Source organism: Galleria mellonella, unplaced genomic scaffold (assembly GCF_026898425.1).
Source record: "Galleria mellonella isolate WM207_F2 unplaced genomic scaffold, CSIRO_AGI_GalMel_v1 utg158, whole genome shotgun sequence".
NCBI lineage: Eukaryota > Metazoa > Arthropoda > Insecta > Lepidoptera > Pyralidae > Galleria > Galleria mellonella.
In genome coordinates, this window is record NW_026442003.1 from 755,352 (window position 1) to 781,702 (window position 26,351).

The following is a 26,351-nucleotide window of genomic DNA, read 5'->3' on the forward strand; positions in this document are numbered from 1 at the left end:
GCAGGCGAGGTTACCTCTCCATCGTTATCCATTAAAAAAATAGCCCTACCAAATTCAGACACAACCTGCTTGCATACTTACTTTCAACATACACTGTGTCGAATATATAATCTAGTAATGTAAATGAACAAAAATTTTACATACACATTTTCTATACACTAGCCTATTGTGAATTGAGAAAAATAGCAACTGATGGTGTATCTTTCGTCCTCTTTTTACTAATTATATTTGCATAAGAAGAAAGGAGGCAACCATATGATTTACAGTTTTTATTTTATCATTCCGTCTATTTTATTCCTTGTTCTTAGTGATATACTGTTGTGCCTACGAACTAAAATGTGAATCATAGAAAACGTTGCATATACATAAATCTACAACTAAAAACTGTTTTGGAATAATTCAAATACATTTTTTGCCATCGAAATGCAATTTTTCATGACAGCTTAATAGGTATATAATTCAAGGTCGGCAACGCGCGCGTAATACCTCTGGTATTGCAGGCGTTCATAGGCTACGGTAACCGCTTACCATCAGGTGGGCCGTATGCTTGTTTATATTCAATAATTGACGTTTTAGTTCGTTAACAGACTACATTTTGTCTTGGACTTTTTGGTTTTTGGCTGTCTTGAAAAGTTTGCTTTCAGTAATAAAACCGCCTTACTTATACAATTGTATCGTTGTGTTTGTAAATTGTCTTGCTTATTCCCTATATTGTATAATGCAAACAAAGTATAGTCATTCATTCTATACTTTTTAAAAATTTTATTGATAATCAGTATTATTGAAAATTGTTAAAAACAACTATGTTTTTGGAAATTGACAGAATGTACAGAATTCGCCATACTTTGTTATGTTATGTTATACCCTCTCACCGTACTGGTTACGCTTCAAACTCTTTTCTCCTACATTCTTCACGACTCTGGAACGCGCTTCTAGATGCCATTAAGAGACTATCGACTAAACCGTCTTTCAAAAAAAGCGTTCACGCTCACTTTTTATCTTTATCCGAGCAGTAAGTGCTTTATATTATTCCCAAATTCCTGTATAATATAAAATATATCATATATGTGTAAGTATATTTGTTATTCATATATATTTATTGGTTTATATATGTAATTTTAGTATGTATGTATATCAATAATTACTAGTACCGCATTCGAGTATTCTGACACTTCCCTATGGTTGACTGGGAGAGAATGCTTTTAGCATTAAGTTTGCCATGTACACATATTTGTTAGTACTAATGAATAAATAAATAAATGTTCTGAAATGCTTTCTTATAATGCATGGCAATGGAAACAAACGCCTTAGTTCTCACGTATGGTAACACTTATATAGTACTTTAAACATAAGTATAATAGTATGTCTGTAATAAACCAGATGTTCATATCTATGGGGAATTGTTACCAATTTTCATTACATGAACAACTTGTTTGACAGATTGTGATGCATCTTATGCATCGCCAATTTGGCTATGGTGTTATATCCAGTAGTTTCAATGCCATATCCCATCTTTCAAACCGAAACACAATTTATGTAGTCCTGGCACACATCACTATATAATCTGTCATTCGTGTTTCTACCGTGAAGCAGTTGTGTTTGCATGGCTGTGTTTCTGTTTAAAGGGTGGGATATGGCGTGAATTTACAGGGTACAGAGGAATAACACCTGAGTCCTCAGGAATGGCAACGCATGGGGGGTATCATGGGCGAAACAGTATACTCTGTTATGTCCATGGTACTGCTCATATCTATAGGTGACGGTTATCATTTTACATTAGGTGGGCCGTCAGCTTGTTTGCCATTCTAAGTTGTATAAAAAAAAAAACTGTCCACTATTGAACATAGGCCTTCCCGTATTGTAGGTTGGAGTGGTTACTACGCTTGGCTAGCGGATTGGGAACCGCAATTAGGCTTTAGTGATGTTTTAAGAGGGACGCTGTTGCCTATCCTTCGACTATTTTTTTTTAATGGATGATAATGGAATGGTAACCCCACCCGCGCTATCGGTATACACCGGCGGAGCACCAGTGAAAGATGATAGGTGAGGATGAAGCAGGTCAGTTAGCCCATCGCGACGAATTCAACAAGAATTGTTCACGATGGTTTTCAGGAGGAACCACGTAGAGGTCGACCTAATAGGGCATATTGCTAGCAATGGGGCTGTCAAACCCCATTGCTATCAATCCCTTTCCCCCCATCCTTCGACTATTAAGTTCATTTAGTCGCCTCTTATAAGACAAACGGGAAAGGAAGGGATGGCCTATTCTATACCGAGACCACATGGTAATATGTATAATGTAGCTGATAGGAAAAATTTGAAACTGGAATTTTTGGCAAGTAAAAAATCTGTTAAATTTTGGTGAACAATTTTGGTTTCGAGTCTTTAGAAAAAATGCGTACTTTATATACTAAGTCAGCACATAGGATATTTTATGTACTTGTTTTCGCGAACGAAGGCGCAGCGTGCAGTACATCTATTAACATAATAAATATGAAAGTTTTCAAAGATGAATGAATGGATATTTATTGCTCTTTAATGCTAAAAATGCTGGATATCATCAGGAAAAAGGAGTGTTGGAAGGCAAAGAAAGAGATGGGCTGATGACATAATAAAGACAGCAGGTAAAAACTGGACAAATATTGCTACAGATAAGGAGAAGTGGAAAAAGATGGAGGAGGCTTTTACCATTGGGGACCACTGAAGTGGATAAAACGCTATAATAATAATAATAATAACTATTGAACGGATTCAAACTAAATTTGGTATATAAGTAGGTTAAACAAAAAGGAAGGGACAAAGGGATGGCCCATTCTTCTGGAATCACACAGCGGTACATATTTATTTATTATTTATTTATTTATTTATTCTTTATTGCGCAATAAAACTTTGTACAAATGGCGAGCTTAATGCCATATGGCATTTTTTACCAGCTAACCATTAGGTAAAAACAGAGAGCGTATGAAGGGCAGATGTGGTGAAAAATATATGACATAATTATAGCAATATACTGTAATAATAATACATGAGCAATATACGTATTATACATAAATACTACTTGTAAAATATATATTTCTCAAATGTGCTTGGAGTTGTGAGCATTATTTTGACAATCTTCTTCGAGATAAATCAAAATTGCCGTACTGCCCAGATACATGCAGGCAGTGGCCGGCAAAAGTTGTATGAAAATCCATATCTGTCGTGTTTTGCGGCCAGATAAATTACTATGTAAACTCATATCTATTCTGTAATTTAAATAATAATAGAATGACCTTTTACTTCGAAAAATGGCTACCAAGGAGGTAACTAATACAAGGTTTTATTTAAATTTCTAACTGGCTTGCAAATAGAAAGCAGTTTATTGAAAAAATAACAAAGGAACACTATGATGCTTGAAAAATTATTATTGTTCGTTATTGAACTTAAAAAGTAAAATTGTGTTTTTGATTTCCGCGCATTGTTTGAGAAAAGTACTATACAAGCCTTGGCCACAACTAGGCATTGATGGACTCACGTATGCGTGCCTTGGCTGCGCCTTGGCCCACATTTGCACGTTCGTCCATCAAAGCCTTAGTTGTTGGCCGCTGCAGTAATGTACTAATATATGATATATATATATATATATATATATATATATATATATATATATATATATATATATATATATATATATATATATATATATATATAAACTATGGTAAACATTATGAGATATAATAATTATTAATTAACCTGCAACTAGAGCTGGTTTTGTCGACTCAACAATTAATTAAAAAGTCTTTATTCTCAATATTACAAAAACATTGGACATTTTTTAAGCAATCATCGAATTTAGTCGACCTGGGTCCAAAAGAGACCTGACCATTTTGTTTTTCGTAAGAGAAACTTCCAGTCTTTCCAGTGTTAAATTCAATTGAAAGTGACTATGGCAACAAATGCGTCAGTCCATTCTGTAACGTGTTGTTAATAGATAAAATTTATCATCAGGTGTACCGACAACATGTTTACCATTATTGCAGGACTTAATCAATAATTGTTTGAATGTTATTATCCTTGGTTGACGCTAAGTGACATCTGTGCCAACATGTTACGCACATAACATAAAAATATTTTGCGTTATTTAAATTAATTTTATTGTTATGCATAATTGAACGTGAACATTTTGATCAACAAAAAACAAAACGACAACTCGTGTTGTGTCGAAACCTGTTAATTTGTTTTATTAATTAAAATACAGAAACGATTTTGTTTAATTTTCTACAAGCCCAATCGGAAAATATATTATTTTAGATAAAAAAAAAAGTTATTTTTCAAATAGTTTAGAATTAACGTAGTTATGAAATAATAAACATAAAAAAAATACAATCGAATTGTGAATCTCCATTTTTTTGAAGTCGATTAAAAAATTACTTCAATTGTCGCAAAACTAGTTATTTTTATTTAAAAACTAAACTACAAAACCGTTTTTGATGTAATAGATATTAAAGATTAACAGGAAAAATTAAAAAACAAAATAACTATTTCAATCGTGGACTAAACTAGTTATTTCAATTTAAAAACCAAACCGCAGAACTGAATTTGATGAAATTTCTATAGGACTAATTTTAAAGTACTCGTATATTCTTTTAGAGAAAAAAGAAATTTTCCAAATCGATTTAGAACTAACAGAGTTATGAGTAAACAAATAAAAAAGAATCCAATCGAATTGTAAATCTCCATTTTTTTGAAGTCGATTAAAAAATTACTTCAATTGTCGCAAAACTAGTTATTTTTATTTAAAAACTAAACTACCGAAACCGAATTGACAACTTCCTCCTTTTTAAAGTCAGATGAAAAAAACTAATTAATTCTTAAATAACTATATGCCGCGGCTTCGCCTGCTTAAATGTATAGTCATGAAATTATACTGCTAAATGGGAAAATTTTTCGACTCTGGATATTTGGATGTTTCTGACATATGTTTTGCTTGAGTGATTGAACGGATTTGGTTTAATTAAATCTGACAGACCGTTAGGTTATTCCGATAATAGAGATATATAACAATAAAATACAAAAAGAAAACTTTCAGACCCTGCAGTTGCCACCGTTCTACCCGCTGATATTAAAAATTTTTTTCAAAATTCAAAATTCAAAAATCATTTATTCATGTAGGACATTTTAGCCGCTTATGAACGTCAAATTTTTACATTATAATTTTATATTTACCCTACCGTCCAGTTCGGTATATAGATCCAATTGAGAAGAACTGGCAAGAAACTCAATTGAATTACTTTTTTTTTTAAAGCCAGTTTATTTACAATGTATATTGATGCTCCTTTCCATTTTGGATTTGCTGGAAGAGAACTTTTGCAGAGTTAAGCTCGCCTTTGTAAATAATGCTTAACTGTGTGATATTTTTATATATAAGTAGTATGTACAATAAAGTAATAAATAAAAATTGTCGATTTAAAAGTACTTGTAAAGAAGTCTACTAGAATAAAGATAGAAAGTTAAATGTAAAGATCGAATACTAGAATTTAAAGATAAACTTATTGTACCAAGTAAAAGGTCAGCAGAATCCCTAAATCTAGGGAACATTAATTATTATTATATTAAGATATAAGAAATTTAATTGCGCAAGATGGATATTAGCGTCCTTCTCAAAAAACATCACCAAGGCCTAACTGTGGTTGCCATTCCGCCTGCCAAGCGTGGCAACAACTGGAATAATTCCCAAATAGGAGAGGCCTATATTCAGCAGTCAACAGTTAACGGCTGATATGATGATGGTGATGACGATACTACCGACATCTTCATTCATTTGTGGTCGATAAATCTCTTTCGTAATTGTTCTTTCATCCATTTTCCTCAATTGGTCAAACCAATGTAACATTCCCTTTGATTTTTGTCACTACATCGTCCTTCAGTCCAAACTTCTCTCTAATTTCACTTCTCTATTGCTATCTTAGTTATAATCTGATTTCGAAAAATCGAATCCTAACTCTAGTTTGAGGGCTTGGATAAACACTTGACCACTTGTACATAGGCTGTTATGTAATTTAAAAAAAAAATGAGCAATGTCGTTTTTCAGTATTGTAAATATGTAGTTCGACACAAAATTTACTAATTATTTTTAGAAATGTTTCTTAAATCATACTGTTGATGTAAATATCACATTCAAATTGTTGATATATTGTATAGATGTTACCCAAAACAACGTGTTGATGGAAAAGTGAATGGATGAATGAAGGCTCTTTATTGTTTTTTTTCAAAGAATAATACAGATTATAAAGATTAATTCAAACATTCTGTTGATGCTAAAATGTTTCCCAAAACATGCAATCAATGCAAAAATATTTCCCATATGTTGATTTGTTAATGTTGTTACCCAAATCATACTTGATAATATATTAGCAAAATGCCCAAAAACATATAGGTTGCTCACGAGCGTAACTAGGCGTTATCTCCGTGATAGCTATTGGATGATAGCTGAGCGACTTATCGTATCATCAGCAAGCCACGTAGGTCGTTCATCACATTATTTATTACGAGAATACCAATTATGATATCAAAAGAAATTAAGTAAAATTTTCATAATTTGCAATTTTTTTGTAACTTACAAACTGACTGCAGCGTGATATGCATCAGTTAACTTTTATTTATTTATTTATTTTTTATAACAGGTAGCAAACGAGCATGTGGCTCACCTGATGGTAAGCTACTGCTGCCCATGATATATATATATTCTTTATTGCACTAAAACACACAGTCATCCCAAAGAGGGTTGACGTCAGGCAGGCGGCCGGTTGTGAAACTATAAGCTAAATCCTTTTGTAATATGGATAAAACTATATTACGCCGACCCCAAATAATAATTGGGATAAGGGTAGGAAGATGATGAGCTCCTTCTTTTGCAAAATTCTCCACCTTCTGATTTTATGCGATAATTGGCTCGATCCTGAGGCGCCATTTCTTTAAACCTATCTTTTAATCTAATATTTTAATTTGATAATTACGCGAAATTACTGTTTTATGATACATTATAAACTAAATTTATAATTATTTCAACTTAAATTTATTACACATTTAGTTCATATTGGTCCTTATGATAAAAAATTTCGTTGTGATATTAAATTGAAATTTAGTTTTAGGGATAGAAATGACACCATAGAATTGACTTCATTAATTTCAAATATGATTGCTTCGACCATTCCGAACCGATCCTGAACCTCGGGCGGGGTCTTTCTAGTGAACGTAAACTCCATAGGATTCTATGGGTACAGCTCCGGCAATAATATTATTACAGGCGCCGCGCCTGCCATTTCCTTTTGCGCATTTAAGTGCACAACTCTCTTAGACAAGGCGCTTACTCGTCCAAAATAATAACATACCTAACATCTGAATTCCCTATTCTCACGCTGAACTCTCTTCAACGAATTAACTTTAGAATATCAATGTCTAATAAACATAAAATATATTCATAATCATAAAACATTTTCGTTGCTTAAACTACCCTCACATTACTTGGCGTTAGTGTTACAAAGTAGTATACATTTCATTTCATTTTGTACTGTCTATTCTGATGTAAAAAAACTAACTATGCTAGGTGGTTATTGTCAGTTATTTGTTTTACAGAATAACTATACTAGATATACTAGATTTAATATGCTCTAGTTATTAAGCCATCACATTGTGTAAGATCTATGTGTATACTTGAATCGTGCTATATGTATCGAATCAGAACAAATAAAATATTATTTAAAAAAAAAATCTAGCAAAAAGAAATTCTGCCAATATATGGTCTTAGTCTTTGACCACTTTACCTAAGGTTTCATCATTTTCTTACGTCTTTGAGAGAACCTCGGCCCTAAGTAAGAAACTCGCATTGCAGCGTTGGAGAGCTACATTTCGAGGACCATTTTGCCATTCACTTTGCCCTACTTGTATCAATAGTTGTACTTTTATAGCAACTGAATGAACTCTCCTTCAATTAGGTATGAAGTGCGGTTGTTTCAACTTCCTCTGATGCTTCCCGAGGCTTCCCCAAGGGCTGGTTTTTGTGTCAGAGTCAAATTTGTCAGGGCTTTCGGCGCCTGAATTTCAACGACGTGGGCTGCTCCCACGAATCTCCCGTGACGTCACTGCCATTGTAGAGTGACTCTGCGATGCCGAAATCGAACTCTATTTGTGGAAACCGTAGTGTATACACCTCCTTCACTCGATCTTCCTGGGAGATAGTACCTCCCTGAGGAAGTATCATTTCCTATTTTTAGATTCAGCCTTATTCACATCATCACAGGACATTTTGGACTTTTACCATTAATAGTTAGTTTTTTTTTTTGATTATTTTTTTTTTTTTTTTTTTTTTTTTTTTCTCTACCCTACAATCGTGGCGGGCGGACGTGTCATTGTCTAAAGCTTGAATTTTTATACTCTTATATTATAAATACGTTTAATTTATATAAATTAGATCAAATTAAGTAAATTTAAATATTGTAATAATAAATATTTCACAAATCCCAGTGACTACTGTTGCTACCATCATCATATATCATAATCATGTCGGTGCAGAGAACTCCCACAAAGTATTCATCTAATCCAGACCTAACTGCTGAAAATGCAGTGAGATTCGCATCCCGAAAAAGAAAACAACCAGAAGATTCTGTCTGTGAACAAATTGAGAGATTATCTGAAAAACTTCTCGAAAAAATGAACACCTGGAAATCAGAAATGGATACCGGAATTTCAAGTATTAACAATATAATCGATTCAGTAATAAGAAGTGAACTCGATACATTATCTATACGAACCCTGGGCATGCAAGGTGAATTGAATAAGTTAAATGCAAATTACGACAAACTCGGATCAACAATTTCAAAACTGCAGGTATGCCAGACTGAAATTCTTAAAGACATACAGGATTTGAAAGATAGTATGGAATACCAGTCTAACCTACAGTGTGATTTGCAAAAGCGGGTGTGTGAGTTAGAATCGGCAAATAAAACTTTCATTAAAACGGAAGAAAACGTCCATAATTTAAATATCCAGGTGGGTCAGCTAAAAAACGAAATTAACATGTACCAACAAAGAGAGCGTATGCTTAATTTAGAAATAATCGGTGTACCTGAAATAAAAAATGAATGTCTAAAAGATCTGACAGTCAAGGTTGCGCAGCATGCAGGAGTGGTTATAACTAAGGATAACATAGAACATGCTAACCGTGTTCAACCTAGACAGATTGTTCAAGGACGACCCAGGACCATCGTTATAAAGCTAAAAAGTCGGTTGCATAAAGACAACATCATCTCTGGATTACGAGGAACTCGTGGACTTAAAACTAAAGACGTGGGTATTCCGGGCGAAGATCGCCGTATATATGTCAACGAACATCTGACCGTTAATAATAAATTGCTATTGAAAAAGGTAAAAGATAAAGCTAAAACCAAATTATACAAATTTGTGTGGGTAAAAAACTGTCAAATTTTCGTAAGACGAAACGAAAATTCACCGGCTTTATTGATGAGAAACGATACCGACATAACCAAAATTTCATAAAAATGTCTGTACTAAATCTCATCGTTATATATTGTTCATTTTTTTGTCAAAAATCTCAATTGTTATCTTCTCCAATTTTTAAGATAATTGATTTGTTAATGTACTGTTTCATAACAATAGCGAACGATCAACTATATATGTTTTTATTAGGAATCTATCACCTAAATTATATAACCATTCAAACATTCACACACGACAAAAAACTGACAGGTGTTAACTTTTATTTTTCTGTGCAAATTATACTCATAATTACACTAAATACAACATACACAATACCACTTTTCTTTCTAATATGTAACTTTAAACTTGAATATTATTATTTTTCTTATTTATTAATATTTGAATGCGATAACTGTTTACAATTTTCCAATTATTTACATTTTAATTTTATAGCTAATAAACAACATACGTTATTCCTTTCTACACATAATCAAATAATTGTTTTAAATCGAACTTTAAATGGATTTCTGTTTCTATTTACTTGTTGCTTTGATAAACTATATAAACCTCTATATAGCATTGTCAATAAGCAAGTACCGACATTAAATAATACTCGCACCGCTGAATTAGTGAGGGGAACCTTTCGCCACAGATACACAATGGGACTAGTAGTGATGTGTAATCAATATAAAATATTACATTCTGATGTAATCACTCGATTTAGTTACATTAAAATAAATAGAACAATTAATTATAAAGGCATAACATGTTATATTTTATTATATATATTTTTTATGAACTTCATGCACAAATGTACTTTTATTAAATTATTATACATGTCATGTGCCTGTACTTTTTACGTTTTAGCTTTAGTATTATTCACATACTATGATATAACAACGGTTCGAAGCGTGAGTACTATTGTAGTGAAATTTTATAGAATTCGATGAATTAAAATCTTTAAAAATTTACTATCAGAATGCGCGCGGATTGCGCACTAAAACTTCAGAATTATTCCGAAATATCTTATCAAATAATTATGATGTGATTATAATAACGGAAACCTGGCTATGCGACGGTGTTTTCAATGCCGAACTTTGTGATAGTCGCTATGATATATTCCGGTGTGATCGGGATCGTGTGCTTACAGGCAAGACTACTGGCGGCGGTGTGTTGATTTGCACTTTACGTCACTTATGTGCTATCCCGCGACTCGAATGGACTGTATCACCTACGGAAGCGGTTTGGCTGACGATACCCTCGCGAAGTATTGGATGCGACGGACGTCGGTCATCTTTCAGTTTGCACATTGGAGGAGCTTATATTGCAGGTGGTCTTCCGCGCCAGTCTAGGGACATTGACAATATTATAAGTTTGATCAATAATCTTAGCACAAATTATAGTAATGATCGACTGCTTCTGATTGGAGATTTTAACTTGCCGTGTATCGAATGGCATAATGATGGTCCTATCTTTTTAAAGAAAGGACCTATAGAAGTACAGGAAACCGGTTTAAGGTTGATAAGTGAGATGACATTGTGCGGACTTAATCAACATAACACTCTAAGTAACTCTCATGGTAATGTATTAGACTTAATATTTTCCAATTTCTGCCTTGAAGTGCGAAAGTGTAATTGTCCTCTAGTACGAGAAGACACATTTCATCCAGTTTTGGAGATTAATAGTTGTGATGTTGTGTCTAAAACTCTCAGAGAAAATTCCATACCTAAATATAAATTTTATAAAGGCGATTATGATAAAATTAATACTACATTATTCGAAAAAGATTGGAATTGTATTTTAAATAATATTACAGTTGAAGAAGCTACTCAAAATTTTTATAATATAATCTACGAAAATATAAAGGAAAATATTCCCATATGTCATAAAACTAATACTCAATATCCGATATGGTATAATAAATCGCTGATACACATTTTGAAAGATAAAGCAAAGGCTCACAAACGTTGGAGGAGAACATATAACTTAAGAGATTATGATACATTTTCACTATTGAGAAAAAGGTTCCATCAAGAGGAGAAGGTGTGCTATAAAAACTATACAAATTCCATACAAGATCAAATCACCAAGAATCCAAAAAAAATTTGGACCTACGTAAAATCTAAAAGATCCAATAATTCGTACCCACAAACTTTAACATCAAATTTTGGCATTTTTACCGAGGGAGCTGCAATAGTTAAAGGGTTCAATGACTTTTTTCACAGTGTTTTCCTAAATGAAACAGAAGCCATTGATAATGTAAATAACGATATACCTTTACCTGGTAACATGGATTGTATTCAATCAGTACAGGTTACTGAAGGTGAAGCTTTTCGTATCATGTCTAATATGGATGCAACAAAAGGAGCTGGCAGTGATGGAGTACATCCGTATTTTATAGTAAAATGTGCTAAAGCACTATCACGACCTTTTGCTATAATTATTAATAGATCCTTAAGGGAGGGTTCTTTTCCTTCAATTTGGAAACAAGCACTTATTGTACCTATCCACAAAAAAGGTTCCAAAACTAAAATTGAAAATTATAGACCTATATCCATTTTAAATGGTTTTAGTAAGGTCGCTGAAAAAATTGTGTATACTGTAATCTATCCCACAGTAAGTCACAACATCACTGATAATCAACATGGTTTTCTTAGGTTTAGATCTACCACAACCAACTTAGCTATTTTCTCATCCTACGTTTTGAAAAATATGGAAAGCGGGGGACAAGTGGATGTGGTATACACTGACTTTGAGAAGGCGTTTGATCGCGTACACCATGGTATACTTATACAAAAATTGAATAAGTTGGGTATACACGGTGATCTTCTTCGTTGGATAATTTCCTATCTCTCTAATAGATCTCAAGCAGTTGTATTAGGAGGTTTTAGATCGGATTTTGTTGATGTCCCTTCTGGTGTTCCTCAGGGATCACATCTGGGACCCTTATTTTACAATGCCTATCTTTACGATATTTACACATGTGTTAATAATTCTGAACATTTATTATATGCCGATGATAAAAAAATTTACCGTGTTATAAAAAATACTTCGGATTGTTATAAATTGCAAAATGACCTGATTTCGCTAAGTAATTTCTATAAAAGAAATAAAATAACTATAAGCCATAACAAATGTCAAGTTATTAGTTTCACTAGACGTAGGACTCCTATTGTATTTCATTATGCCATAGATAATGTCCCTGTCCATCGTGTCAATCTTGTACGTGATCTCGGTGTATATTTTGATGACAAATTCTTAATGGACAAACATGTGGATATTGTTGTGACTAAAGCATTCAAACACTTAGGTTTTATAAAACGTGTTTGTGAACATTTTGATAACATACAGTGTTTGAAGTCTATATATTTTGCTTATGTACGTAGCATTTTGGAATATTCTAGTTGTATATGGTCACCTCATTACCAAATCTATAAGGATCGAATAGAACAGGTGCAATCTCGTTTTGTTAAATACCTTAACTTTAAGCGGAAGAATAGATTTCCGACCTATGAAGAAGGCTGCAAATATTATAGATTTCTCACTTTGGACCAACGTCGCAAACTGTTGGATGCCTCATTTCTGTATGATATTGTCAGAGGGAATATTGATAGTCCACGCATCCTTAACTCCATCACATTCTATGTTCCTCGCCGTCGTGTGCGTGGAACACCGTTATTTTCAATACCCTTTTTTAATACAAATTATGGTAGAAACTCTATATTTGCACGTATAATGTCAATTTATAATAAGTTTTTTAAAGAAGTGGATCTCTTTACATACTCTTCAAAACAAACTTATAAAAAAAAACTTTCTGAAATATTTCTTCAAAACCTCTAATTTTATTTTGTCATTTCCATTGAAACATATATATACATATATCCATTTAAAGAGCTCACACATATACACACACACACACACACACACACACACACACACACACACACACACACACACACACATACACACACACGCACACACACACAATCTAGTAACTATTGTTATGATATACTATAGTGTAGTTTTTTATTTTTATTTCCTTCTAAATTTTATAATTACTCTAGCCACGACAAATTTATATCGCTAAGTCAGTGAAAACCTGTTATTGGCCTTTTATATGGATAATTTGTTATTGTTTTAAGCTATAAATTGTAAGCTGTTGGTTTTCCAATAAATAAATAAATAAATAAATAGTTAGTATATCTTATGTTTACTAGAAAATTTTAGACTTACCATTCGAGTTTTTGCAATAATAGGCATGTTTACTGCATGGCAGTCATACTTGTGGTCTGAAAGGTAAATTAGATCAGCATTGGTTTGGTAACAGCATAAAAAAATATTATTTTTGCTAAATCCTTACATTTACCAAATAATGTTGGTAAATTCTAAGATTTTTTAAAGTACAGGCTTTTACGGTAACATATTTTGTAAAATTAAAATAATATAAGGCAGATTTGTTAAGAGAATCTTATATCTAACAGTGTATTATGAGCTAGGATATAACATGGTATTAAAATCTCAAAATCTTAAGTTATAGTCCGTATCTCCCCATCATTATTATCCCCATTAGTTAGGTTTTTACTGATATTTTAAGAGGGTCACTGCTACCCATCTCTTTTCATTTACTATTAAATTTCCTTATCACCTCTTACGACACCCATAGGATTGGAATCAAATATGCTCGGCTGAAATGTGTGCAAGTCGAGAATTACCTTTACCACAACGGTAGCAGTCGACAAGTGTCTCTGTCCAGCTTACTGTTAATCACAGTAGTGAGTAATTGTAAACAATAAATCCGCATTTGAGCGCATCGCACAAAACCAACTGTTTGAACCAATTAACATGTAAATATTATATTTTTCAGTAATTAAATAAATACATGTGTTAACGCAAATTCGAGGTAAACGTAAACAACAGATTTCATATAAATATGGGCAGAAAGAACAATATTCGTTAGTTATCCCAAAAAATGTCCCTGAAGCTGATCGTGTTGGCCGCTCTGGTGAGTATGTTTTAATTGTATTAATACTAAACCAACTTCTTAAAATAAGTTCTTAATTCAGTGCTAACGAGTAACCTCATATTTTTGGTAATTCCAAATTAACTCTCTTATCGACTACATATTCATTTGTGGTGAGTAAAATTTTTTTTAAGCTATTTCCGAAGAAAGGGGTCCTCGATTCGAAGTTAGCAGCATCACTACTCACATGTGATAGGTCAGAATGTAATCAAGGCAGTTGGTACATCGTGACGAATTCACGAAAAATTAGCCAAGATGGTTTCTAGAGGGAATTGCGTGAATATTAAACTCATAGGGTATAAGTTGTAAACATTCTTTTAACAATCCTTTCTTCCCCCTCTCCCTTTGGGAGGGAGAAAGGATTGTTAGTAATGGGGATTAGATCAGGTCGGCATCCTCGCGGTTCCCCCTGAAAATCATCGTGATTGATATTAAATTCGGCACAATGGGCTAACTGATCTGCTTCATCCTCACATGTCATCCCTCACTGGTGCTTCGCCAGTGTATACCGATAGCACGGGTGGGGTTACCTATTCTATTATCATCCAATAAAAAAATCTTTTCCCCTTGAATACAGGATTTTTTAAACGGTGATAATGGAACTCCGCCTTTCCTGACAGTATACCCTGGCAGAGTGAAACCGCGATGGTTTTACGTCACTAAATTTTAATTAGTACCCATTATTAACAATTCCTTTCCCTAAAAATAATTAAATTAAGGTCAGGAAAATACTGATGGTTTATCTTTGTACAGGTGGTAGTCGTTACCCCATCCCCCACCGCCCTATTGGGTGGAGGATTAGGAGGAGAAATAGGAGGAGGATTAGAAGGAGCAATTGGAGGAGGATTGGGAGGAGCACTTGGAGGAGGATTAGGAGGAGGGGTAAACGCTAAAATAGTAGGAAAGCCATGGTGGTCCGGATGGTGCCGACACGACGGCCATGCAAGAACGGGTTTCAAATCTAGCTTCAAATCTGGCGAAAGCAGCTTCCTCGATGACGACTACAAATACCGAGAGGTAAAGTTCATAGAAGTTAAGAAATAGAGGGAGAAGTACAGTTGTGCTTGCTTTGATGTGTTTCAATTCGAAGGATGGGATATGGCAGTGAAATTACAGGGCACGGAGGCATAACACCATAGTCCTCAGGAATGGCGACGCATAGACAATGTTATGAGCTTCGTAATGTATTCTGAAATATCCAAAGTATTTTTTTGTGTTCGAATTTGACGTTTAACATTTTCTGTCAAGTGGACCGTCAGCTTGTTTTTCATATCAAGCTACAATAATTGAAAAAAAAAAACTATTATTTTGTATTTTTCTGGTTACATGAAATTGTCTAGTAGGCAAAAAATCTACAACACCTCTTACTCTCTTTCCCATTCATAATTTGCTTATATTTTTTTATGTTTGTTACCTTATAACTCAGTTAGTTGTAAATCGATTTAGAAGATTCATTTTTCATCATGCAGCATATAATTACAGATTGGTCCTATAGAAATTTTATCAAAATCGGTCCAGTAGTTTAGTTTTGAAATCAAAATAATTGTTCCTTTTTGTGAAACACAGTTTTAATATCATTCAATATCAGGGAACTCGAGATTTATTTTTGTCATTTCTTAACCCATGTTTAATGTGCTACTAAAAGGGCTGACATTAAAAAAAATGTAGTTGTATGTGAAAAGTTTGTGTGAATGATTGATAAATGGCGAAGAAATATTTAGAAAGTTTATGTTAAATATTACAATATTAAATTTTTATTTGCTTTCAGGGCGACAACATATTTGAACCTTTCGGTAAGACACTGTTTAAAATTATAATACTATTATCATTTAGATTTTATGAATATTTCAATATTTGTTATTGAAAAGATAAAGGAACCAAATTCTGTTGCTATTATCACAGAGTCACTCTATAAATGGACTTAGTAAAAACATGAAAGATTCGATCAATTTATTGTTTGTTTTATTTGTCTATTGGATATCATATGATTCTCTATGGTCGAGTCGCTGATATCTTTATTAATATCTATTGATATAGATCATACATATATAAAGTACTAGGGTTAATTTAACAATATATGTACTATAAAGAATATTACTGAAGTGCTAGGAGCAATAAAAACATGGGGTGAAAAATAACAAAAGATTTAGCCGTCCATATTAACACGTCGCGTTAAATTAGTAGAACTCAAAATATTTTGTCACTTTTGGACCCATATTACTTTGGGGAAAAATATTCAATTTGCCTAGTAGAAAATATCATTGAAAAAAGAATATTAAATAAAAAATAATAAAAGAATATTTCACTATGCATACAGAATGATTCTGATCAGCTGATTAATGACAATTTACAATTGATTAATTTCTTTTTTTTTTCATTAATTTCCAGGTTTCTTCGCTAAGGGAGTGACCAACAATGCCGGCGATGCAAGCTCCATTTTGTCTGGCATCTCTAGTCTGAGTAAGCATATTTTTTATTTTTATACTAATTGCGCCCCGCGGACTCTCCTGCATATACGATCTTTAATCCAACCTACTCTTAAAATCCTTTATATTGTTTGAACAAATTTTTTTACGACAACTTTGAAGAATAGAATAGAAACAATAGATATTTATTAGAAAATATTCATAAATAAAGACTATTTAAATGTGAATGAATGAATGAATGAATGAATGAATGAATGAATAAATGAATGAAAGCAGTTTAATGTTCCCTTCAAAGAATGATACAGATTATATTGGCAACCGCAGTCAGGCTTTAGAGATGTTTTAAGAGGGATGCTGCTGCCAATCCCTCGCCGTCGCTTAGTCGACTTTTACTACACCCACGAGAAAGGAAGGGCTGGCCTATTCTATGCCGGGACCACATAGCCAATAAATTAATTAAATAAATTTCATTATATAAAAGCAATGCTTCTAATTAAGTTTATTTGAATAAAAAATATTTTTATTTTATTTATTTATTTATGAAGCAATGATGATGATGTTTGGCTGAGTGTCTTATAACTTTTTATTTATAAAAAAAATATTGAACTTTGATATTGGAGTGTTTTATAATTGTATATTTATGTAAAAAATGAAATTTGCAGGTTATATCATATATAAAAATTAGATATGAAACAAATATTTAATTAGAGCTAAGTAACAATCAGTCGTAGTGACCAGAGTTTGTCATTTCCCGCAAGTAGCACCCGTTCTCGAGTATGACGGACGTTTAATAATAACTTTGTTTTTCAGAATACGCCGGTAGCTTCGATGACTCCATCGACGTCATGCTCAGGAGTAAGTTATGCTATGTTTGTTTATTTATTATTTTAATTTAATGAATTTATTTCTAAATAATAAGACTTATACATTTAATATATAATTTAAATATCAGATAATTCACTAGTGATAAGAAAAACCGATAACAATTAGTTTGTTAAAAAAAAAATTAAATTGTTATATTCTTTATACAAATGGTAGATGAATCTGTCAGTAGACACGTTTTCGCTAAGACATACATGAGATAGAACAAGACAGTAATATCCGACGTCTTCTTCTTTCTCGTGCGTGCGGTGACGAAAACGTATCTAACGGGAGATTAGGTTTTCATTTGGCTTGACCGCAACGTTTGTTACAATCATTTTTTTCTTTTCTAGTGGCTCGTGCTGCAAGAGGCATCATTGATGTTCAAATTCCTGGCCGTGAGTATATATTTTTTTTTTTATTTTTTTCAGAAATACATAATTGGTAATGTTGGTGGTTGTGATTGGTGACATTTGGTGGAAGTTTGAACACGTATTGATTTTATTAGAAAAAAACTCATGTACTTTTCAAATTATGGAAAAAGTGGTTTTTATTGTTATCGGGGAAAACTTCTAATTTTTTCCACAAAAAAAAAATAAATATAAAACGAAAACGACAGAAGGAGAAGAAGAGAAGGAGAAGTTTATTATGAGCAAATTCAACCTGTTCACGATTTGAATATTGAACTGACTTCCAAGAAGGTGACAATTCTCAATTCGACTGTTTTTTTTTAATGTTACCGTAGCATGATATTAGTGTTAAATCTTTGGCACTTTGAATTTTATTTTATTTTTTTTGCTTTTATCAAAATGACCCAATTTTTTTTTTGGAAAATCAACCAATTAAGTCGTTTACTTTACTTAATTTTATTACTTATAATGATAAATTTACAATATTAATTTTAATTTTTTTTCTAATTTCAGTTGGATCACTATTTGGCAACAGTGAGTATATATTTTCTTTTTTTTTTACTATTAGTCTTTTAGGGATATAATTAGATAGATAGATAGATAATTTATTTGCATTACTTGCAGCACACAAACAACAGACATAAAACACAAACACAAAAATAAAAAAAAAAACAAAATGCATTAAATAAGTAAAAATTTTTCACTTCCTGCGTGTGCCACAATAACACAAAATGGTCACAACTCAGTTTATTGCTTTGCCCTCAAAAGAGCAAAACACTGATATTTTGTTGTGGCCAAAAGCCATAAGATAATTACTAAAATTATTATATATATTTGACAATATCGATGGTGTAGCAGTCTTACACATTTCTTTACTTTTCTATGGCCATGGGATCGATTCCTGGCATTATATAAACATATATTCGTCAGTATGTGTGTTTGTATAAGACTGGCTGTTTTTTTTTTTGCTCAGAAAAAAGTATTGATTCTAGAACATCAGATTAAGCTGTATCATCTTCGTTCTTTTGCCTATCCTACAAAATAGGATGCGATGATGACCCATAGTATACACTTAGCTTGGAACTATATAATTCTTTTAATACATTTAGTGGTACAAATGTTTCTCGCATAAGTGGATAATTAAATAACTCAGTTTTACAATTTAAAATTAATCATGATCCATTATTTATCTTTTTCTTTTTTTTTTTGTTATAATAAGTGGAAAATACTATTATTTATAACTATAAATTAAATTTAAAATAAAGAATTATTCCTCACGATGTATTTAATTTATTTTTTGTCTTCCTTTTACAGGCATCATGGCTATTGCTAGGATTGTCAACTGCGTCGTCGATAAGAGGACAGGTAAAAATATTTTATTAGCACCTAAAATCATCATCATCATCATCACTATCTTATTAGCTACTCCACTGTTCACTGCGAAACATAGGCCCGTCCTATAGACCTCTATAAGGAATAGACCCAAGCCATTTGCATCTACTGACTCCTATCCTAAACAAAGTACCTAAAATAAAGGTTTGCCAATTGCATTCAGGCAGTTACAATATATTTATACAATGGGGGGAAAGGGATTGTTAGTAATGGAGACTGAGAATCCTATTGCTAGCAATATACCTAACCAGGTCGACCTCCTCGCGCTTCCCCCTGGAGACTATCATGGTTAATTCCTGATGAATAATAATAATTCCTGTTTTCATTTTCATCTATCACCCTTCACTGGTGCTCCGCCAACGTATCCCGTTAGCGCAGGCGGGGTTACCACCATTTTCACCCATAAAAAAAAATTATACATTGGACTATCGATATATAATATATTCGTTATTTGACCCATATATAGATATTATAATTATAATATATAGATGTTACTATATCTAATATTACGCATCCCTACTCCGTACCCTTTATTTTCACAGCCATATTTGACCCTTCGAACCGAAACAATGTCATGCAAGCTGATAGCTGCTTCACAGCAGAAATACAAGTAGGACAGAGGTATCCAAGCAGACAATTCTTATACACTCTCCTTCTATTAACTTAATAACATACGTAAAATTTTTTAAAGAGTTACTTACAGTTTTTTTTTTATTTTCCCGTTCCACTCCACGCAGATCTGACTCCAGCTGTTTGTAATAACAATTACGGATCAAAATGGGGCTGGTCCAGTTACACTGGTGGCTACGCCAACGCCGAAGCCGTGCTCAAGTTCTACGACCTTCTGAAAGTCCGTGCACAAATTGACAGTCTTGTCGGAAAGTATACGAATGGAAAAGGTGTCGGCTCTCTAACAGGTGAGTTTGTCTCTTCTTCACCATCGTTACAGTTATGAGTGATCAATCTATTAATTCTAATAAAATCTAATAATACTTGTGGCTGAGTGCGGTCGACAAACTTGTGGCTGACTCTCAGCCATTTTAAGTTAAATTTAAATAAATCTAAATTTCTTAAAATAAATTTAATTTCATTTTATAAATTAAATTTAAATTAATTTAAATTGGATATGATTTAAATTAATGTAAATTAAAATAAATATAATTAAAATTATAATAATTTCAGTTTTAACTTTAATAAATTATTTCATCCAATAATTTGTTTATTGGTACAACGGCAATTGTTACATATAATTTATTAGAATACAGCATTTAATATAAACATAGTAGTATATACACACCAGTTAAAGATATACACAGAATTGGCTGTATAATAATTATAATAATTACGAATAATTTAGTAAAGCAAATTATTTGTAATTATTGTAAAATTATTACAAAGAAGATAATGAAAATATTTACACTGTGTAATGGTTTTCAATGTAATTTAATTTATACTGAAAGAAATTTATTTATTTATTAAACACAAAAAATATACAAATGGAAAATATCGAGGTATTTAATTTAATTTCTGTTTTAGGCGCCAACAAAGTCATGGTGGAATTGATGACCGAATTGGGCGGACTCTTTGATAGTAAGTACTTGGCATTTTATATTATTGTTCTCTTTTATATTTATTTATTAGAATAAAATATTTGTTTATAAATTTATTTATTTATTTTTTAAATAATTTTATACATTCACTTTTAATATAAATATTAGAGATTATAACAAAAATGTACACAGGTGGACTTATCCCTTAAAGGGATTTGTTCCAGTCAACTTTGAGAAGTCGAAAGGAGAAAGTGTCTTTAGGTTTTATATATAAAGCATAACATATATGATACGAAAATAATACGATAAATAATAAATTATATTATCAACAGTTATATAATAATTGAGTATAGATATATAAAAGTATAAATATAATAAACATAAAATAACAGTTGTATATATATATAAATAACTCAACTGTCAATTGAATTATATAATTGTATGTTAATTTACACTAATTATTTCAGATAACAGATGGAGCCGCGATGACATGGTCTCAGCATACTCCAAGGGTGAGCGGTGTTCCTCCTCTATAATTCTTAATTTTTTTTATACTACTTAGAAATGCAATTAAGCTGACGGCACACTTGATGGAAAGTGGTAACCATCGCCTATAGACATGAGCAGTACCATGGGCATAACAGAGTGTACTGTTTCGCTCTTGATACTCCCATGCGTTACCATTACTGAGGACTATGGTGTTATTCCTCTGTATCCTGTAAATTCATTGCCATATCCCACCCTTCAAACCGAAGCACAGCCATGCAAACACAACTGCTTCACGGTGGAAACACGAATAGGACAGTGGTATTCAAGCAAACGACTTTTGTACAAAGTCTCCCTCTGGTGATTGGTTTTCTTACTAATGTTAAGAATATTATTTATTTATATTTTTAAATATATAAAACAAAATAACTGTAATCAAATTGCCAACTAGGGAACTATCTTTCTGGGATTTTTAACTCGACGTTATCTTGTTCAAAGTGACTTATATTTCTTTTTTCCATTTCTTTCCAGTTTCCAGCATCATGGGTTTGCTTGGTAACAGTTATTATGACGGACGTAAGTATTGGAATTTTAATTTATTACTTCTTACCTCTCAAATTACAGTTATTATAACAATAGTTCAATAGACGGATTTATTTAAGAGCATAGTAGAAGGTAAAATAGCAGGCAAAAGAGAATGGGAAAGACTGAGAAAAAACTACATGGGACAGACAAAGAAAACACTAGGTGTCATGTCGTATAGGAAGGTCAAGGATATGGCCTGGGATAGAGCTGGCTGGAAGAAGATGCATGAATTAGTTGCACCGACAAGAGGAAACTGTTAAATGGAAAGAAAGAAAACGGACTTAATGTTAAATATTTATTACATAAGTAAATCTTTGTAAAGAAAAAAACAGTAAATTACAAGTGATGTGTTACTGCTGGATATAGGCCTCCCCCATAAAGAGGGGGTTTTGCCAGTAGTTGCCACGCTTGGCAGACGGGTTGGCAACCGCAGTTAGGCTTTAGTGATATTTTAAGAGGGACGCTGCCCATCCCTCTACCATTGTGTTCCCTTATTCTCTTAAGACACTTACATGCAAGGAAGGGGTGGCCCATTCATAACGCTAAATAGATTTTTATCATTCGAATTGCTAATCGTATCATTCTTTTTGCAGTTGGCGATGATCTTGTGGATTGTAAGTAGTTTAATTATTTATTTTTTATTTATAATTTTTTTTTATGCAACTTACAATGGCAAACAAGCTGACGGCCCACCTGATGGAAAGTGGTAACCGTCGCCTATAGACACGAGCAGTAACATGGACATAACAGAGTATACTGTTCCGCCCATGATACCCCCCATGCGTTGCCATTCCTGAGGACTCAGGTGTTATTCCTCTGTATCCAGTAAATTCACTTATTAAATTAGCACGACATTCATTTATGAATGCAGTCAATTTTCAAAAAAACTAAAAAAGTAAATAACAAATCGTTTGTAAGCCTACATAAAACAACATACGCTTACAGTCAAGTAAAATATTTTGTATCAGTTAATGTAACAGTTAAAATTAATTGTAACTAGTTACACAACGATAGTTAAGTGAATGATAAGTATTATCAGGTGAGCCGTATGCTCGTTTGTTGCCTGTATTTCAAAAAAACCTTAACTATGTGAAAATCAATTGTAGAATTATAAAAAATATAATATCATTAATTGTATTGTATTGTAAAATATTTATTGTACATAATTTACATTGGACATATTAAAGGATTTAATATATTATAAAATGGCGGACTTATCCCATAAAGGGATCTCTTAAAACCTTTGAGAAGCTGAAAGAAAACTATAAAATGTTTAAAGGCAAAAAACCATACAGTTAAAGATACAAACTCAATAATACCTAGTTAAAATTGAATCACTACATAGTATAAAACAAAATCGCTGTCGCTGTCTGTCCGTCCATATGTATGCTTAAATCTTTAAAACTATGCAACGGATTTTGAAGTGGTTTTTTTTCAATAGATAGAGTGATTCAAGAGGAAGGTTTATATGTATAATACATGCATAATATAGTAGAGAAACACTGATAATTTCAGAGGTTTTCAATGTGATGTGATGTAATGTGCACCCGTGCGAAGCCGGGGCGGGTCGCTAGTATATAATGAAATAAAAAGTAACTGTACAGACCTACATATGTTAATCATAATATGATACATAAAAAATAATATTCTATTCTCTCTTTCAGCCATGATTGCTTACGCTGAAAGAAGTTTCAAGACCCGTGGATACTCTGGTAAGTTTTATGAGTATTTTGTTATAAATTTTACAAAACAAATATAAATTCATCATCGATGTCATCTAAATATCTAAATAATCATCTATTTATTTATTTATTTATTGTACACACCATTTATAAGAATATGACATAGGTAATCAAATGTATAAAGGCGTGCTTAACTCTAATAGAGTTCTCTTCCAGCAACACCCAAAGTGGTAAGGAGCATCAATGTCAGCGGGTAGAGCGGTGTACAATATTGTGACAATTTACAAACAAACTAGTCAAAATTAAATTAATTACATTATATTTAATCGTATAAATACACATATACATATACATAAATATATACCTACATCTATGCATATAATAACACATACATACACACACATATACATATATAGATAAATAAATATATGTTCATAGAGATAGAAGATGCACTTTAAGTCTACTCTTAAAAATATTATATATAAAATAAAAAGAAAGTCTAACATCATCATCAGCGATCATCGAAAAGTCTGATGAATGCATTGCCAGAGTATATTCTGTGATACCCATGGAGCTGTTCACATCATTTCATATCAGCTGTTAACCGTAAACTGACAAATATAGGCCTACCCCATAAAGGAAGGTTTTGCTAGCAGTTGCCACATTTGGCAGATGGGTTGGCAACCGCAGTTAGGCTTTGATGATGTTTTAAGACGGACGCAGCTTTTCATCTTTCGAAAATTAAATTACCTCAGTTGCCCCTTATGATAGCCACTGGAAAGAAAGAAGTGGCCCATTCTTTGCGAGGACCACACGGCTGTTCATATAGGTGACAGTTATTACTTACCACCAGGTAAGCAAGGTTAGCTATTCCATTATTAATTCCATTAAAAAAAAACTCTCTTTCTTCATACAGTCGTTTAAAATTTGATACCCGAAGTTAAACGCTCATTTTTATCGCTGTCAACACAAATATCTAAATAGTTACAGCAAATGTTAATACAATTTTCTATTCTTCTTCCAGACCTGAGTTCATTGGGATCGGATATAAAGAAGAGAATATCCGGATGCGGACGCTTCAACTTCAATGGCGCTTTGAGATTGGCTGACTCAAACAGTAGTAGCAGTTCCATCAGCGACTCTCACAATAATTTAGGCATTGACACCATTAATGATGGATTTGGCAGTGGTGTAGACAGATCGAGCAGTTCTAGCAGTAAATCATCAAGCATCAGCGATTCAGGCTTGAACGGCAGTTCCTACAGTGGTTCTAGGAGCGATTCGAACAGCCTTTCAGACAGCGTAGGCCGTTCTAGCTCATTTGACGGAGCTAGTAGTGACATCAACAGGAGTTCCCTTGATTCTAGCTTAAGCGATAGCTCTAGCAACGCAAGAAGTGCTAGTGCAAGTAACAGCGCTAGAAGTGCCAGCAGCGATTTAAGTGACTCAAGCGATTTCAACTCCAGTAGCAGTTCGGGCAGAAGTGCCAGCTCTGATCGCAGTTCCAGCAATAGTGCCGACTATAGTGACAGTTCCAATAGAAGTTCCGGCTATAGTAGTAGTTCCAAGAAAAGTTCCAACTATAGTAGCAGCTCCAAGAGTTCCAAATCTAGTAGCAGTTCAGACGATAGTGCCAGCTCTAGTAGCAGTGCCGACAGAAGTGCCAGCTCTAGAAGCAGTGCCGACAGAAGTGCCAGCTCTAACAGTTTCGGCGCCAGCAGCGCTAAAAATGCAGAGTTTAATAACGAATTCGGAAGTTCCAGCGACGGTTTGAAGGTAGAAGGGTGTTAATTATGCCGGACTTACTAGTTACGGATCATCATGTAATGAATAATGAAACGCCTTTCGTAAAATGATAATTGTAATTTAATTAATTTCATGAAATTAATGATTTCAAATCAATCTATTGTTTCGAATTATTTTTCAAAATTGTATTAATAAATGTTGATTGTATTTTATCTTCTATCTTTCTTTTAATTGCCCATGGTGTTTTTATAATTTTAGGAACTGTGTAGTTATAATTGGTTTTAGATTTCAAATACTAACATATAGCAATATAGAGTTCGCCGTGTGGTCCCGGCATAGAATAGGCCACCCCTTCCTTTCTGTGGGTGTCGTAAGAGGCGACTAAGGGAGTTCGAGGGATGGGCAATAGCGTCCCTCTTAAAACATCTCTATAGCCTAACTGCGGTTGCCAGTCTGTCTGCCAAGCGTGGTAATCACTGGCAGAACTCCTTAAGTGGGAGATTTATGTTTAACATTGGACAGTTAAACGATGAATATAATTAATATAAATTATTGTCAATACGGTTAGGTATTTATATATCTAGTATTGAAATCACCAGAGATAAGATATGAGTTAACAGATATGAGTATAGACAGAGTCATTGTTGTAGTAGGTATGGAGGCTAAATAGTTTAGTTCTTAGGAATGAACTGGTTATGATAAAAATTATAATGTTCAAA

At 32.9% G+C, this 26,351-nt stretch overlaps 1 protein-coding gene across 1 annotated transcript; it reads left to right on the plus strand.

Annotated features, from left to right (window-relative positions):
- The first annotated feature begins 14,345 nt into the window (after window positions 1–14,345).
- LOC113522195 (dentin sialophosphoprotein-like) lies at window positions 14,346–25,849 on the plus strand. The gene is made up of 15 exons (XM_052892427.1): window positions 14,346–14,476; window positions 15,248–15,511; window positions 16,263–16,287; window positions 16,883–16,954; window positions 17,731–17,775; window positions 18,135–18,179; window positions 18,705–18,725; window positions 19,506–19,556; window positions 20,321–20,500; window positions 21,120–21,173; window positions 21,601–21,645; window positions 22,151–22,195; window positions 22,798–22,818; window positions 23,869–23,916; window positions 24,911–25,849. The coding sequence occupies exons 1-15, from the start codon at window positions 14,444–14,446 to the stop codon at window positions 25,675–25,677; spliced, it is 1,716 nt and encodes a 571-aa protein (XP_052748387.1). The 5' UTR covers window positions 14,346–14,443; the 3' UTR covers window positions 25,678–25,849.
- The last annotated feature ends 502 nt before the right edge of the window (window positions 25,850–26,351 follow it).

Bases quoted from the DNA above. Each gene is read 5' to 3' on its own strand.
- LOC113522195 (XM_052892427.1), top strand. From the start codon at position 14,444: ATGTCCCTGAAGCTGATCGTGTTGGCCGCTCTG. The intron at 20,501-21,119 runs GTGAGTTTGTCT...TTTCTGTTTTAG, and splicing joins AGGTGTCGGCTCTCTAACAG to GCGCCAACAAAGTCATGGTG. The intron at 23,917-24,910 runs GTAAGTTTTATG...TTCTTCTTCCAG, and splicing joins CAAGACCCGTGGATACTCTG to ACCTGAGTTCATTGGGATCG.